Source organism: Echiichthys vipera (assembly GCF_963691815.1).
Source record: "Echiichthys vipera genome assembly, chromosome: 7".
In the NCBI taxonomy this organism is placed as follows: domain Eukaryota; kingdom Metazoa; phylum Chordata; class Actinopteri; order Perciformes; family Trachinidae; genus Echiichthys; species Echiichthys vipera.
This window is the reverse complement of record NC_139832.1, coordinates 20,100,820-20,113,580: the sequence shown is the minus strand read 5'-3', so window position 1 is coordinate 20,113,580 and position 12,761 is coordinate 20,100,820. Positions and strand designations below refer to the sequence as shown.

Below are 12,761 nucleotides of genomic sequence, written 5' to 3'. Positions count from 1 at the left end.
GTACTGTTGACTTTAGGCTTTTGCTACCATAACGAAAAGACAAATCGAACACCACATATTTAATAATTACAAGTTATTGTAATAAAATATCAGCATGCGGCGCTATGAAGATTACTTATGTTCATATAAAGTTTAATTAACAGAGCCAACTAAACCCTCCCCCCCTCCTCGCTGTGCGGTGGTATCGCCCTTCCCATCTGTTCAGCTCCGGTTAGACTGTCTTGATTGAAACAGATTGTAGCGCTCCCCGGGTCTCAATGGCAACTGTCCGACCAGGACTACAGCATCAACTTTTGTTGGATTTGTAATGTCACAGAGACATAAGTCGCTAAAGAAACTACTTTCTAATGTGAGAAACAAACGCTACACCATTTTCAAGTCCGAAAATGTCCCAGGGATGTACTACAGTTTCTGTGGAAGACATCCAGTCTTGGTGGGAAGTCCCCGCCATAGCCCACTTCTGCTCGCTGTTCAGGACAGCGTTCAACCTTCCAGACTTTGAAATAGAGGTAAATTAAAAATGTGGTTGCTTGCAGTGACATTAATGTATTTCATTACGGAAATGAAAAGTTGTTTGTGTCAGCTTTTTTGTCTTCGTGGTCGGTAGAGCTCATATTGTGTAACTATGTATCTGGTTAACCAGCTTAGCAGCGTCCTGAGAACTTCTCCTTCGTTCTCGTTACCAAGGCAATCCTGTTAGGTAATGAGCTAGCCAGCTCGCTATCACAGCTAAAGCTAACCCTAGGTTGCTAATGCCGAGACTTAAAGTTTTAAAACTCATAAGAGACGTCAGTTGAATATATCAGTCATGATATCGTTTAATGGTCCGATGTCCATACTGACGATACGTGTTGCTTTAACGTCATATCCACGAATGTGAGTAGGCTAACTCTAGATAAAGGTGTTTTTGTAAACCATGTGCCAGTCGTTTGTTTTCATTTGCCCAGAGCCGCATGCGTATGTTTAAAAGCCATCTTATTTCATGTAATTAAAACAAAAAACTACCAGTTTTTATGACAAAGTTACAAAACATACATGGAACTTCAATTGGTAACCCTTTTAGACTATATTTATGCGACTGTGTACATTTGTATATTGTACGAAAAGTCGCACCATAACTTAAGATGTTGTCGTGCTGCCTGTGGGGCTGTGTTTTTGTTTCTTTTTTTCTGTCATACAAAGTTAGGTTCATGGCGTGTGTTCGAGTTTATTGTCTTGCAGTTGCAAGCCATCTGGCTTGGGTAGCCATAGGGACGCAGATGCTGTTCATGCATTGTTTGCTCGCCCAAGTCCTGTTTTGTTACAAGAAGCGATGCGTATAGACGTTTGTTTCCCTTATCAATTGAGTTACAGTAACTTAAAAATGTGAGATCGCCCGCCCGCTCTCTGTTCTATCAGAGAATCCACGAAATTTATTACAACACAATTACATAATACAACTTTATCACCCGATTCGACCCCCCGACCCCTTTCTTTGAGCTGTATTCTGACTAAACAGTAGTCTACCACGTATCGTATTTTATTCAAGTACTATTACATCAGAGTTAATGTGTATGGTTTAATCCATCGAGGAATGGTTGCACTTTAAAGAAATTGCTACGGTCAACAGCACGCACCAACAGTCCCCATCACTCATTCACCCCCACCCCCTCCGGCAGAGAAACACGCGCAGGCATCGCTTTGTTATTAAACGAGGTGCTGCAAGCCAGATGGGGGATCACATTGCGCCTAGTTTACATGGAACTTAAGGGTCTTGTGCTGTTGCATTTCTATTCAAAATAGGGTTTAGATTAACGCGAAAACGCTTAATTGTTGAAGTTATTAATAAGTTATGCAGCTCCAAAGAACTGATAGGTGCAGCTTCTTGATTTTAACTTTACTAATTCTGTGGTTTGAGCCGATCAGTTTAACACGAGGGTCGTTTGGCCGCCTGCTACCCAGTTCAAATGATGTATTCGCCTTTAACCGCATCACTAAGCCGATCACATGGGATACACCCACCTCAGCTGGATTTCGAGGAAATATTGAGATTGATGTAGTAGTCTTATACTTTGACGTCTCAATCAGACAATCGAGTGTTCAAGGTCATAATAGCTCATTTGGTTTTCTAATATCACCCGCAGCTGTAGTTATAATAATAGCTAGAATAGATGCTTACTGCTTTAGGTTATTTGATTAAAAGCCAGTGGAAAATAATAAAATGTTTCTAAGGAAAATGGAACTATATTGTGTCAGTGGACTAAAGCAATTGTGTCTGTGAAATATAGTGTCAGTGCTGAAACATATGTAGAGCCTATTTTATCTCATCATGTTGTTCAACTTTTGTTTTTAAGTGTCAGTTCTCACTCATAAAGTGTGTGTGTGGCTGGCTGTGTGTGTGTTTGTGTGTGTCCGTGTCCTCAGCATATGGATGGATTGCATACTCTTTTAGCAGCGAAAACACCATTCAAATCTATTATAACTGATGTTATTCTGGGAAAAAACACCCCCATAATTCTGTGTGAAAGAGCAAAAACACCTTGAAACCATCCTTTGAGTCCTACACTTGGTGAGTGTTTGATACTCAATCCATGTAGGCTAATTTGGGTTTGCTACCAGTGTCCAGTTAGCTTTTCATTCGCCGTTTTTGATAATTTTTGGTATTCATATTTGATTGACCGTTGTAGGAGGCTAAGTTATTCCATTTCTATGGTCAATGCCCAGTTCTGTGCCCCATTTTCTTTTGAACCAGTCAAATAACTACAACAAAAAGTTTAATGTTCATTCTGCTTTCATTCTATATCCATGCCGTAATGCCTTGCGTTCTTGGTGACTAAATCTGGCTATGTTTATATAGTCCATTTCAAAGATGCAAACATAAACATTCTTAGTGTGTCCCATTGTATTTGCTGTTGCAGTGAATGTGAATGCCATCAGCTGACAGGAAGTTAACAAGGACCAAGGCTGTTGCCTAGCAATGGAATTCCATTAAAAAGGTCTATTCGGCCGTTAAGTCTGACGTAACACCCATTCAATATACAATTTCCGGGTCCAAACGCTCCGTTGAAACAAAACAGACAACAGTTGAACGTGTGAACGATTATGATCAAATCTTTCGTCAGTAAGACATCCTTTTCATGGATAAGGAAGAGGTACAATGACAATTACATTGTTTTTTTAAAACTCAGATCTTTTCAAACCACAGTCTATGGTTCAAACAACGGTAAACTCTTAAATGTTATGCCCAGTGCCTTATATTTTACGTCTGTATTGTCTCTGAATGTGGCCATAAGATGGCTATCTTTCAGGGCGCACTCACACTGTCCATCCGTACCGTCCACGGTTGGACTACTGGTTCGTTTGACCAGTGTGAGTGCAACCGTACCGCACCTAGGCGCGGTGCGCTTGCCGGCCACGGCCCGCTTGGGAGAGGTGGGCTTTTGTAAAGCATGTTTGCACATATACAAGCTCTAGCGTGCGCACGTGTTTGAGGACAAGCACGAAGCCTACGCCGGCTCTGACATAATTTTATGTGCGCCTGTTCAGACATAGAAAAAAGGACGGACCTTGCGAGTCCAAAAAAAACCACAAAGCCAAAAACGTTACCATGTTTTCTGCGCTGCTTTCCATTATGTGGCCAAAAGACCAATGTGTGTGACGTGTTACGGTGTGATTACGTATGGACAGGCAAGAAGCATTCGCGCCGTGGCCCAGGTAGTGTGAGTACCAACAGGCCTGGGCTGCGGGGGAAGAGGGAGGAGGGGACAAGTACCCTAAAGCACAGGGCACGATACGGATGGACTGTGTGAGCGCGCAAATGCTTCTTGCCTGCCTATACGCCATCACGCCATAACACGTCACACGCATTGATCGACGTCATCGCGATGCGTCGCTTTGTTTACGAATCTTAACATAGACCTCAGAGTTTTTGTGCATGTTGTCCAACTGTTTTTGAATATTTTAATCCGAAATGTCTGTGCATGGTCCGTCTTTTGTTTATTTATTTATTTATTTTTAAAAATTTTTGTCTTCTTTTTTTTTTTGTCCGAACAGGCGCACATAAAATGACGTCAGAACCGGCTTAGGCCTCATGCCTGCGCTCGTACACGTGCTCACGCTCGTGCTTGTACATGTGCAAACGTGCTTTACAAAAGCCGGCAAGCAGGCCGCAGCTAGGCTCAGTGCGGTTGCACTCACACTGGTCAAACGAACTGTTTGGGCACGGTACAGATGGACATAGTGAGTGCACCCTAAGACATCAGCTCATGAAGTCCAGTTGTATTAGTCCAGTTCTTACAGCTCTGTGGCTTTGTAAACTCAAATATTCACACTAACTTCTGGCACTCGAGTAATGTACAACAGTAGTCAGCACTGGCCAGTTACAGTGTGAGGACGTTTTGATCCAACATGTTTACTTTGAGGACTTTGTGTTTGTAGGAATAAGAGGAAACTGTCAGGCAGTTTGTTTTGCTTAATGCCACATACCAGCAACAGGACAATCTGGTCTGGGCACTGTCTTTAAGTGTTGCACTTTAGGCTGTCTGTCTCTATTAGTTATCTGTGCCTTTGCTTGACTTCTTTTTCACTTCGGTTCATGAAAATGTTTTGGCAGTGTTGGTTACTTGCAGTTGCAATCCTATCTTTGGATGTGTAGGTTAAATCACCCAAGAATCAGGGCTGAAAACAGGCATGGAAGGAGGCAGGAAGTGGCTGTCACTGGTCAAGATGGAGTGTGGGTTGTCGAGTGATTTCACTGTGTCCTGGGCTTTAGTATCAACATTCTCTGACATACCATCAGACCTTTCTTGTGGACATAGTGTCTACTATTGGCTGCTGTTGTCCCTGTCAGTATTTGCCATCCTGTCCCTATATTATAGACAGCAGAGGTCAATGTTGTGACTGCTGAGGGCCTCTACCAACTCTGCATGTCACAGTATTTCTGGGTATGTCCTTGTTAGATATCTATTCTGGTTTTGTCCTCTGGTGTCACCTATGGGAGATGAGTAATAAGGGTGTGTGGGGTGTTAGTTGGGGAGCTCAATTGTAGAGTGTAAATGTCCCGTTGCCTATGTAATCACATTAAAACATGAAGAACTAGTTAAGTAGAGTATGTCTTAGAAATGCACCGATCCGATACCCTGAGTACGCTCTAAGAGCGTACTCACACTGTCCTCCCGGACCGAGACCCGGACTTTAGGGTACTTGTCCCCCCTCCCTCTCCCCCCCGCGCCCCAGCCCCGTTTGTACTCACACTGCCAGGGCCGGCCAATGCTTCTTGCTGTCCATATGCCATCACGCCGTAACACATCACACGCATTGATCGCGCGTGTGTGGCTTTGTTTACAAATCTTTTCATAGACCTCGGAGTTTTTGTGCGTCTTGTCGACTGTTTTTGAATATTTTCATCCGACCAAATCTGCAGTAATCACTCCACCTCCGCACCACACCAACATGAACCTTTCACCGGCATTGTTGTTGTTGTTAAATGTCCGCGCATGGTCCGTCCTTCTATTTACATGTCCGAACAGGCGGACATAACGCTACTGCCGTAGGGCTCGTGCTCGTACACGTGCGCACGCTCGTGCTCGTACATGTGCAAACGGCTCAGCTAAAGCCCACCTCCTTCAAGCGGGCCGTGGCGATCCGCTGGCCGCAGTTGAGCGCGGAGCGGGTCCACTCACACTGCTTAAAGGTACTAGGCTTTAGCTGAAAAAACGGTTTTGGCCGCGGCCAAAAGGACAGTGTGAGCAGGCTCTTAGACTAGACTAGACTTCCCGGATCGAATCTCGGATGAATGAGGTCGATCAAGTAATTTCTTTTTTATTCATACAAAGTGATACAGTTACAGCGATCTAGTCACTTCAATACTATGTTTGCAACTCTGGTTAGGGTTTTATATTACGTTTTAAAATATCTGTTCGCAGTGCACTTTACATGTTATTTAATTTTTTTTGCTCCTAATGTATACTTTATTTCTTAATAAATATTATTAAGTACATTTATATCTGTGTTAATTTGTTACCTTTTTTTAACAAAGCTAAATGATGTGTCAAGCCTGATGCCTTCACTCACATGGAAAGGTATACGGTTCATTCATTAAACAGTAGTATCGGATCGGCATCGGGTATCAACCGATACGCTCAGCCCAGGTATCGGTATCAGACTGGATCAGGAAAAAACTGGATAGGTGCATCTCTAGAATGACTTTGAGCTTTTTTTGTCAGTGCAAGCTGCAGTGAATGGAGAACTCAAGATGGTTGAGGAAACTGACTACATGTCTACTGCAGTGACGTGCAGTGAGGGTTGGGTCAGATTTACAAACATACAGTAGGATGCCAATAGGATAGGATGAGAGTAAAGGAGCGAATAGGATGCTGAAAACCATTTTAAACACCAGTGCCACTGTATATTGCAGTATATCTTAGCTTTACTTGTAAATTACTTCTTGCTTTGACTGAAAGTCCAGCTTTGAAAAATGTCCTAGGGCGCACTCACACTGTCCTTCTGCACCGGGCCAAAACCGGGTTTTCAGCTAAAGCCTAGTGCGTTTGACCAGTGTGAGTGCACGGCCCACCTGAGAGAGGTGGGCTTTTGTAGAGCGTGTTTGCACATTTACGAGCGCGCGCAAGAGCACGAGCATGATGCCTACGGCGGTTCTGACTTCATTTATTATTGAAGGACGGACCATGCACGGATATTTAACAACAACAACAATGGCGGCGAAAGGTTCACGTTGGTGTGATGCGGAGGTGGAGTGTTTACTGCAGATTTGGTCGGATGAAAAGATTCAAAAACTCAGAGGTCTACTGAAAGATTTGTAAACAAAGAGACCTATCGCGATGACGTCAATCAATGCGTGTGACGTGTTACGGCGTGATGACGTATGGACAGCGAGAAGCATTTGCGCGAGGCCCAGGCAGTGTGAGTACAAACGGGCCTGGGGCGCGGGGGGAGAGGGAGGGGGGACAAGTACCATAAAGCCCAGTGCGCGGTGTGGAAGGACAGTGTGAGTGCGCCCTTAGTTTAGAAATCAAATCCTCCATTGTCAGGGCGAGAACTGACAGCTTGTCGCTAAGCTCTACAGCGTCGCACAGCACACTTCTTGTGTTTACTTTTTGCACACGGGTTAGAGTTCACCGTTACCTGGCTGGTGGCAGGCTAACAGGCTGCTCACTATCGCCGCCTTCCTTGATGCAGAGGTACTGCCTGCCTCAAGGCAAGCATTTTCCCTGAGGATTTATGTCACATCAATAAGATGTAAATATTACACACATACGTTAAAAACATTACTGAACACCATGGAAAAGAAGACGTATACTTTTATTAGATAAAAGTGTCCTCAACCATCATATTGTAAATATACACAGAAATGGGAACAAGCACGCGCCATTTGCACACGCTCAATCCAGTTTGTGTGATCAAGCAATTAGGCTCGGCTGTCCATGCCTAACCTCTCGTCTCTGAAGGAGACTCCGTTTATTTAAGCAGGAAATACAGAATTTTCTGCGATTTTTACTATAAAAATGGTCAAAACACATCATAGTCCAGAGGACAAATATTAATACTTGTTTTATTTTATTATTTTGTTTCTTTTTCCTCTCATGATGACAGGGGAGGCACAGCCCCACCTGCCTCTCCTGACTGCACGTCACTGATCTACTGTAAAAGTGTACCTTAAACACACTTCTTCTTTCACTTCTCATAATGGAGACTTTTTATAAATGGCCCATTTGAGACCAATGTTTCTATACCCAGTGAAACTGCCACCAGGTTGGATATTGACAGACTCAGTGAGTCTGACGGGACTGGTGTGGTACTGTTAGGGCAGCTCTTTTCTTTCTATGGTGCTGGTCAGTGGTAATGGAGTCTTCCCCCAATCTCCTTGGCTAGCCTTACAAAACAGCCTCTTGCACATTGTTCCCTTGCTGATACACTTCACTGTTGCTGGTTTCGACTCTCCTCATGCTGCAAGCAGTGTGCTAGGAAAGCTGTGTGTGTGTGTCGGTGGGTGTGTCGGTGGGTGGGTGTGTGGATGATATAGTTGAGTGGGGGAGATGGAGAGGAAAGAATGATTGGGAGTGAAGGGGAAATGGGGAAGCAAAGAAAAGTGTCCTAGAGATGGAGAACCAGTTAGCTAGGAAGTGAAAACATATTAGTATGAAAGAGTGAGAGAGTGGTCTGCAGGAAGGAGGCAGGGTCAATGTCTGCCCCCTTTGCCTTGCTTCAAGTCTCTGTGGTGTATGCTTCATTTCTTGGCCATGTGTCGGTGAAATGATGCCTAAAATCCCATAGCCAACAGATGCTGCAGGCCTCTGTTGCTGGATCCTCAATAATGTGTTTTTCATTGCCAGACATAGTCCTTCATGCCAAGGACCTCTATCCCTGTCATCTTCCCATTCCATGCTCCACTGGCAGCGTGTTTGGCACCTCGTCATGCATTTATTCCATATATCTTCATCGGCTGCCAGTCATAGTCTATGTTGTGAACTCTGACTTAAGTTTGCCTCTGCGATAATCATTATTAATCTAGTGATTAGCTAAGAGACATGGGAAATTTATAACCCTTCAAATTGGACTCGCAATTTGTTTTCCGTTTTTCCTATACAATTACCATGTTCGTGCAGTTGTTGGTGTACATGCCCCTTTAATAGAGTCTTCTGACTGTGGCATTTGTTAGTTTATATTTTTGATATTTGAAAATAATTTTCACATAAATCGGCCGACAAAGCCACAGAACAATCTGAGGATGGGCATAAAAAGGGGTAGAGATATTTTCAGACATGTTTGCGGCGTGGCTCTGTGGATGTAGATCTGTCAGTTCATCCATCAGTTTAATCTAGCCTAGGTTCTGATTGAAATGAGAATTTTGAGAACGATTTTAGAGAGGAACACTTAACAGATTACTGGTATCAATATGGCATCCAACATAGTGAATTTTGTGCTGGAATGAAAATAGATTTTTTTTTTTTATGTGAGTTGTACACCAATATGACTATGCAAAGGCACCCAGAAGGATGTCTTCCTAAACAAATACCTTTATTATATATTCTGTATGTCCAGTATCAGTCAATTTCTAGCCCGATTTACAGTGCTGCGATAAAGCCTCATATGTCAGGCATTCTCCTCCCCTTCTATTTACACTATCAGGCTTAGTGCCGCCCAAGACCATAGTGATTGGTGTAAAGAAATAGAAAAAAGTCTGGGTGTTTTCTTCCCTTATAGTCCAGCGACAGCGCTGGACTATAATAATCTATATAATAGACTATATCGGCTTAGGGATATATTGTTTAGGCTCTAATCCAGTTGGAAATATATCAGCAACTATTGGATGGAATAGATGACTTTGGTGATCCTTAAACTAAAACATTCCCTTCAGCCTCAACTGTACTTTGCTTTTGCTGCTAATCAGCAAATGTTAGCACGCTGTCATGAGAATGTCATGTCAAATAATAAGGATACTATTATGAAGTAATTTGCAGATTATAAATTTCACTCAACTGCATTAACGTGCTTGGGACATTTATACGCGTGTGATAACACTTCTCCATCTGCACTGTATCCACGTTTCCCTCTCCTGTGGAAGCCTCCTCTCTACAACTTCTCAGAGCACATTTGAGAAATGTAGATGGCATTCAAAAAGATGGGCGATAGAGGCGGTCATATAGGGGTACTGGGATGAAGCCTTGGTTGGTTGTAGACTCTGCACTTTTAGTTCAATATGAAGATTAATGACCTATGTGCTGTTTTTGTGACTGATATGATCATGTTTAAATATTTTAAATAAGCCATTTGTGTTATAGAAATCATTCTTTTATAGAAGTCGGGTTTAAATCCTGTCCCAGTAGCAAGCATTCGTCGCAATCCTGGTGTGAGAAGAATGGCTGTTGCTGTTCAGTTCAGTGTCACAATCTTTATATGCTTGAGACATCTTGCTGATCATTTCACTCCCGTCAATGCCATCTCAGCGGTCTATCACCTGTACCGTTACCTAAATGTCTGACTGGTTCTTAGAAATGTATAGCCTGCTTTTTTAAAATTATATTATGTAACCACAATGCCAAACCAAAAACAGTGTCGGTTTAGCTTTCTTGATTGCTATCTCTGTCTCTATCTCATACATGATCTCTTTCTGGAACCAGAAAGCAGTATGTACTTAAATGACTCAAGAGGTGCTGTAGAATAAAAATAACTTCCATATAAAAAATAACAGTCTTCTAAAACACCTTGGAGCCTACTGGATATTTATTTACAAAAACACTTAATTTTCAGGGCCACCTATGAAGAACATATTCTCAAGGTGATGTTGTAGGTATGTTGTTGTTTATGATATAGAATAAACTATATATAATACTATATATATATATATATTATTGTTTAAATGTATTATTTTGTCATTGGTTAATTGGCAAATTATCTAAATCTCCACCTGGTTGCTATTGCTTTATCCCTGAAGCTCTGTGTGCAGCAGTGTCATTGGCACAGAATTCCCCAGAGACAGCCCTGTAAACAATAACCTTATTTTTAGGTTCATAAAATGTAACAAAATTCACAAATATGTATGCCATTACTGTAAACATTCCTGTAATCTTACGTCGAAACATCTGCTGTAGGCCACGTATCCGCTGGAGTGCATAGGCCTTGGCCAAACCACCATACTGTAGTTATTTTTAGTTTGGTTTATTTGGTTGTATTTATCGTTCTTGGTGTGGACGGTTCTTTAACATAAAGGACAGACTTTTAAAGGCCTCCTTACAGACCAATAGTTGTCCCACACAAATGTTTTTACATATTTGTCTAATTAGACCTCTTTTTAAGACTGTGTTTGTGTACAGAGTGACAGGTCCCTCATTCACCTGAAGGTTTTGTTGCATCTGGTGCAATTTAAACTGTCATCATTTTAGTTAGTTCATAGAGATAGTGATATCATAAAGCTACACTGAACTTCAACCTTAGAGTACCGGTAACTGAAAACACTTGATTGGGTGTGCAGAGCCTTGAATATCTCAGTAGCTAAGCTTTTATTCTTGTTTCTGCTTCTGGTGATGGATTGGGAAATATCTTCTCCCTCATCATTACCTGCCAAACCCCTGCAACCCAGCTTAATCTACATTAGCCAATCCCGCCTCCAGTCTTGTGTTTGGCATTTTCAGGGACTAGCCTCTCTGTCTGTCTCTCCCCAAAGCCCCATCCTCATTGCCGTCACTTGTCCCACTACCCCATACCCATTAGAAGTCCCTCTAGCCTATCCCCTTCTCGAGCCCCGGCAGCCTCCCTGTCCCTGAGCCCCAGCCCTGAGCCCCAGCCCCTGGCATCACCATGACTAAACCCCAGATGGTGGTTCTTTCTTTCCCTTCCCCCTGGAGGGTGGAGGCGCTCTATTCTGACTGGGTGCTAGCTACTGCTGCTGCCCTTTGGGGAGGGGGCTCCTATTTTCATAAAGCCCCCAGTGTGATTTTAAAAGAAGATTTAGTCCTATTAGATCTGGTAAATAAGCAAGAGCAGGCAGCCTGTGAGCACGTCCTTGTTTCTGTTGTCCCAAAAGCAAAAGGATTAACAGGGAATAGGATCAAGGCTTAAGTGTTGCTCCATCCTGGCCCAACTTCAGACAGATGCACACTCTTGCTGAATGCATTTTTTTATGGATTATAACTGCAGATAGCAGTCACTTAATGTGTTGCCAGTCTGGCCTTAATTAGGCATCTTTGATGTGAGAGCCAAGGATGGTTGGGGTGAAGATGTGTGGCAGGATGTCACTTGAGATAACTTGACCATTTTTCTGGTGTTTGCGTGGATATCTGCACCATCATCATCATGGCTCAGCTGTTGGTGTCTTAATCAGTGGTAATATGTTTACCTTCAATCTTGGGGGAGGAGATTAGAGCCACACACCCCGTCTTGTAGATTCATTGTCATCCCACTCATCTGCACTCTTTACTCACCCCTCATCCATTTCCCTTTCTTTCTCTCTGTCCCACCCACTGACACATCCCCAGCTCAGGCCCTCTTACAGCCTCAGAGACACCAACCTCTGACACTTTCCCTTCTAGATCAGGCTACACGTAAATCCTTCAAGACTTTTTCACACTCGGGAGTACCCCTCAAAGATCAAGAACCCTCTGCATGTCTTTTTTAATACCCTGCCTTGGATGCACTGTGGAGGGGGCTTTGTAAGTGGCTGCTGCCCATCCCCCAATTGTGATTGACAAGTGAGAGCAGTACATGCATCAGATGGTTTCACATAGGGAGTGTGTGCACAGAGGGGGAAGTTGAGGGGCACATACACCGGGGTTTGTTTCAGCCAGCTCCATTGTTGCAGCTCCCCATGGTTCCCTCTCTCTGTCTCCAATCTGGGGCGGCATCCCTCCAGTGTTGCTTTTTCACTCTCTGCCTTTGCGGCTGGTTGTAAGGCATTGATGAGAATAGTGAGAGAAACCAAGTCATGAAAACCAGACCAGGTCACATCAAATAGGAGCCCTGGAAAACTTACTGGAGTCACTGTTTTAATATATGACCTTTTTTAATAGTGATGCTGAGAGCTGGCACAAGGGGGTGCATAGAGGGATGTAGAGAGGGGCAGACTGGCACTGTACTTGGCTGACTACATTGATTGCAGGGGGCCACAGGCTGAAATAAAGATATCTGGCTGGCACACTTTGAGTGTTGGGAGCTTAGTGGCTTACTGGATGATGTTGCATTGCAGCATCCAACTTTTTCGATGGAGCCCTTTTCACCCTCATTGCTGCAATGGCATCATTGATCAAATGATTTAGCATGCAATAAGA

The 12,761-nt window shown here is 43.2% G+C and overlaps 1 protein-coding gene across 1 annotated transcript in view; it reads left to right on the top strand.

The window, feature by feature from the left end:
- The first annotated feature begins 322 nt into the window (after positions 1–322).
- Positions 323–12,761, top strand: part of cecr2 (CECR2 histone acetyl-lysine reader) — a 40,244-nt gene continuing 27,805 nt past the window's right edge. The window contains exon 1 of the mRNA XM_083916542.1: positions 323–509. Within this exon, the coding sequence (XP_083772668.1) occupies positions 387–509 (123 nt within the window). The 5' untranslated portion in view covers positions 323–386. The remainder of the gene's footprint in view (positions 510–12,761) is intronic.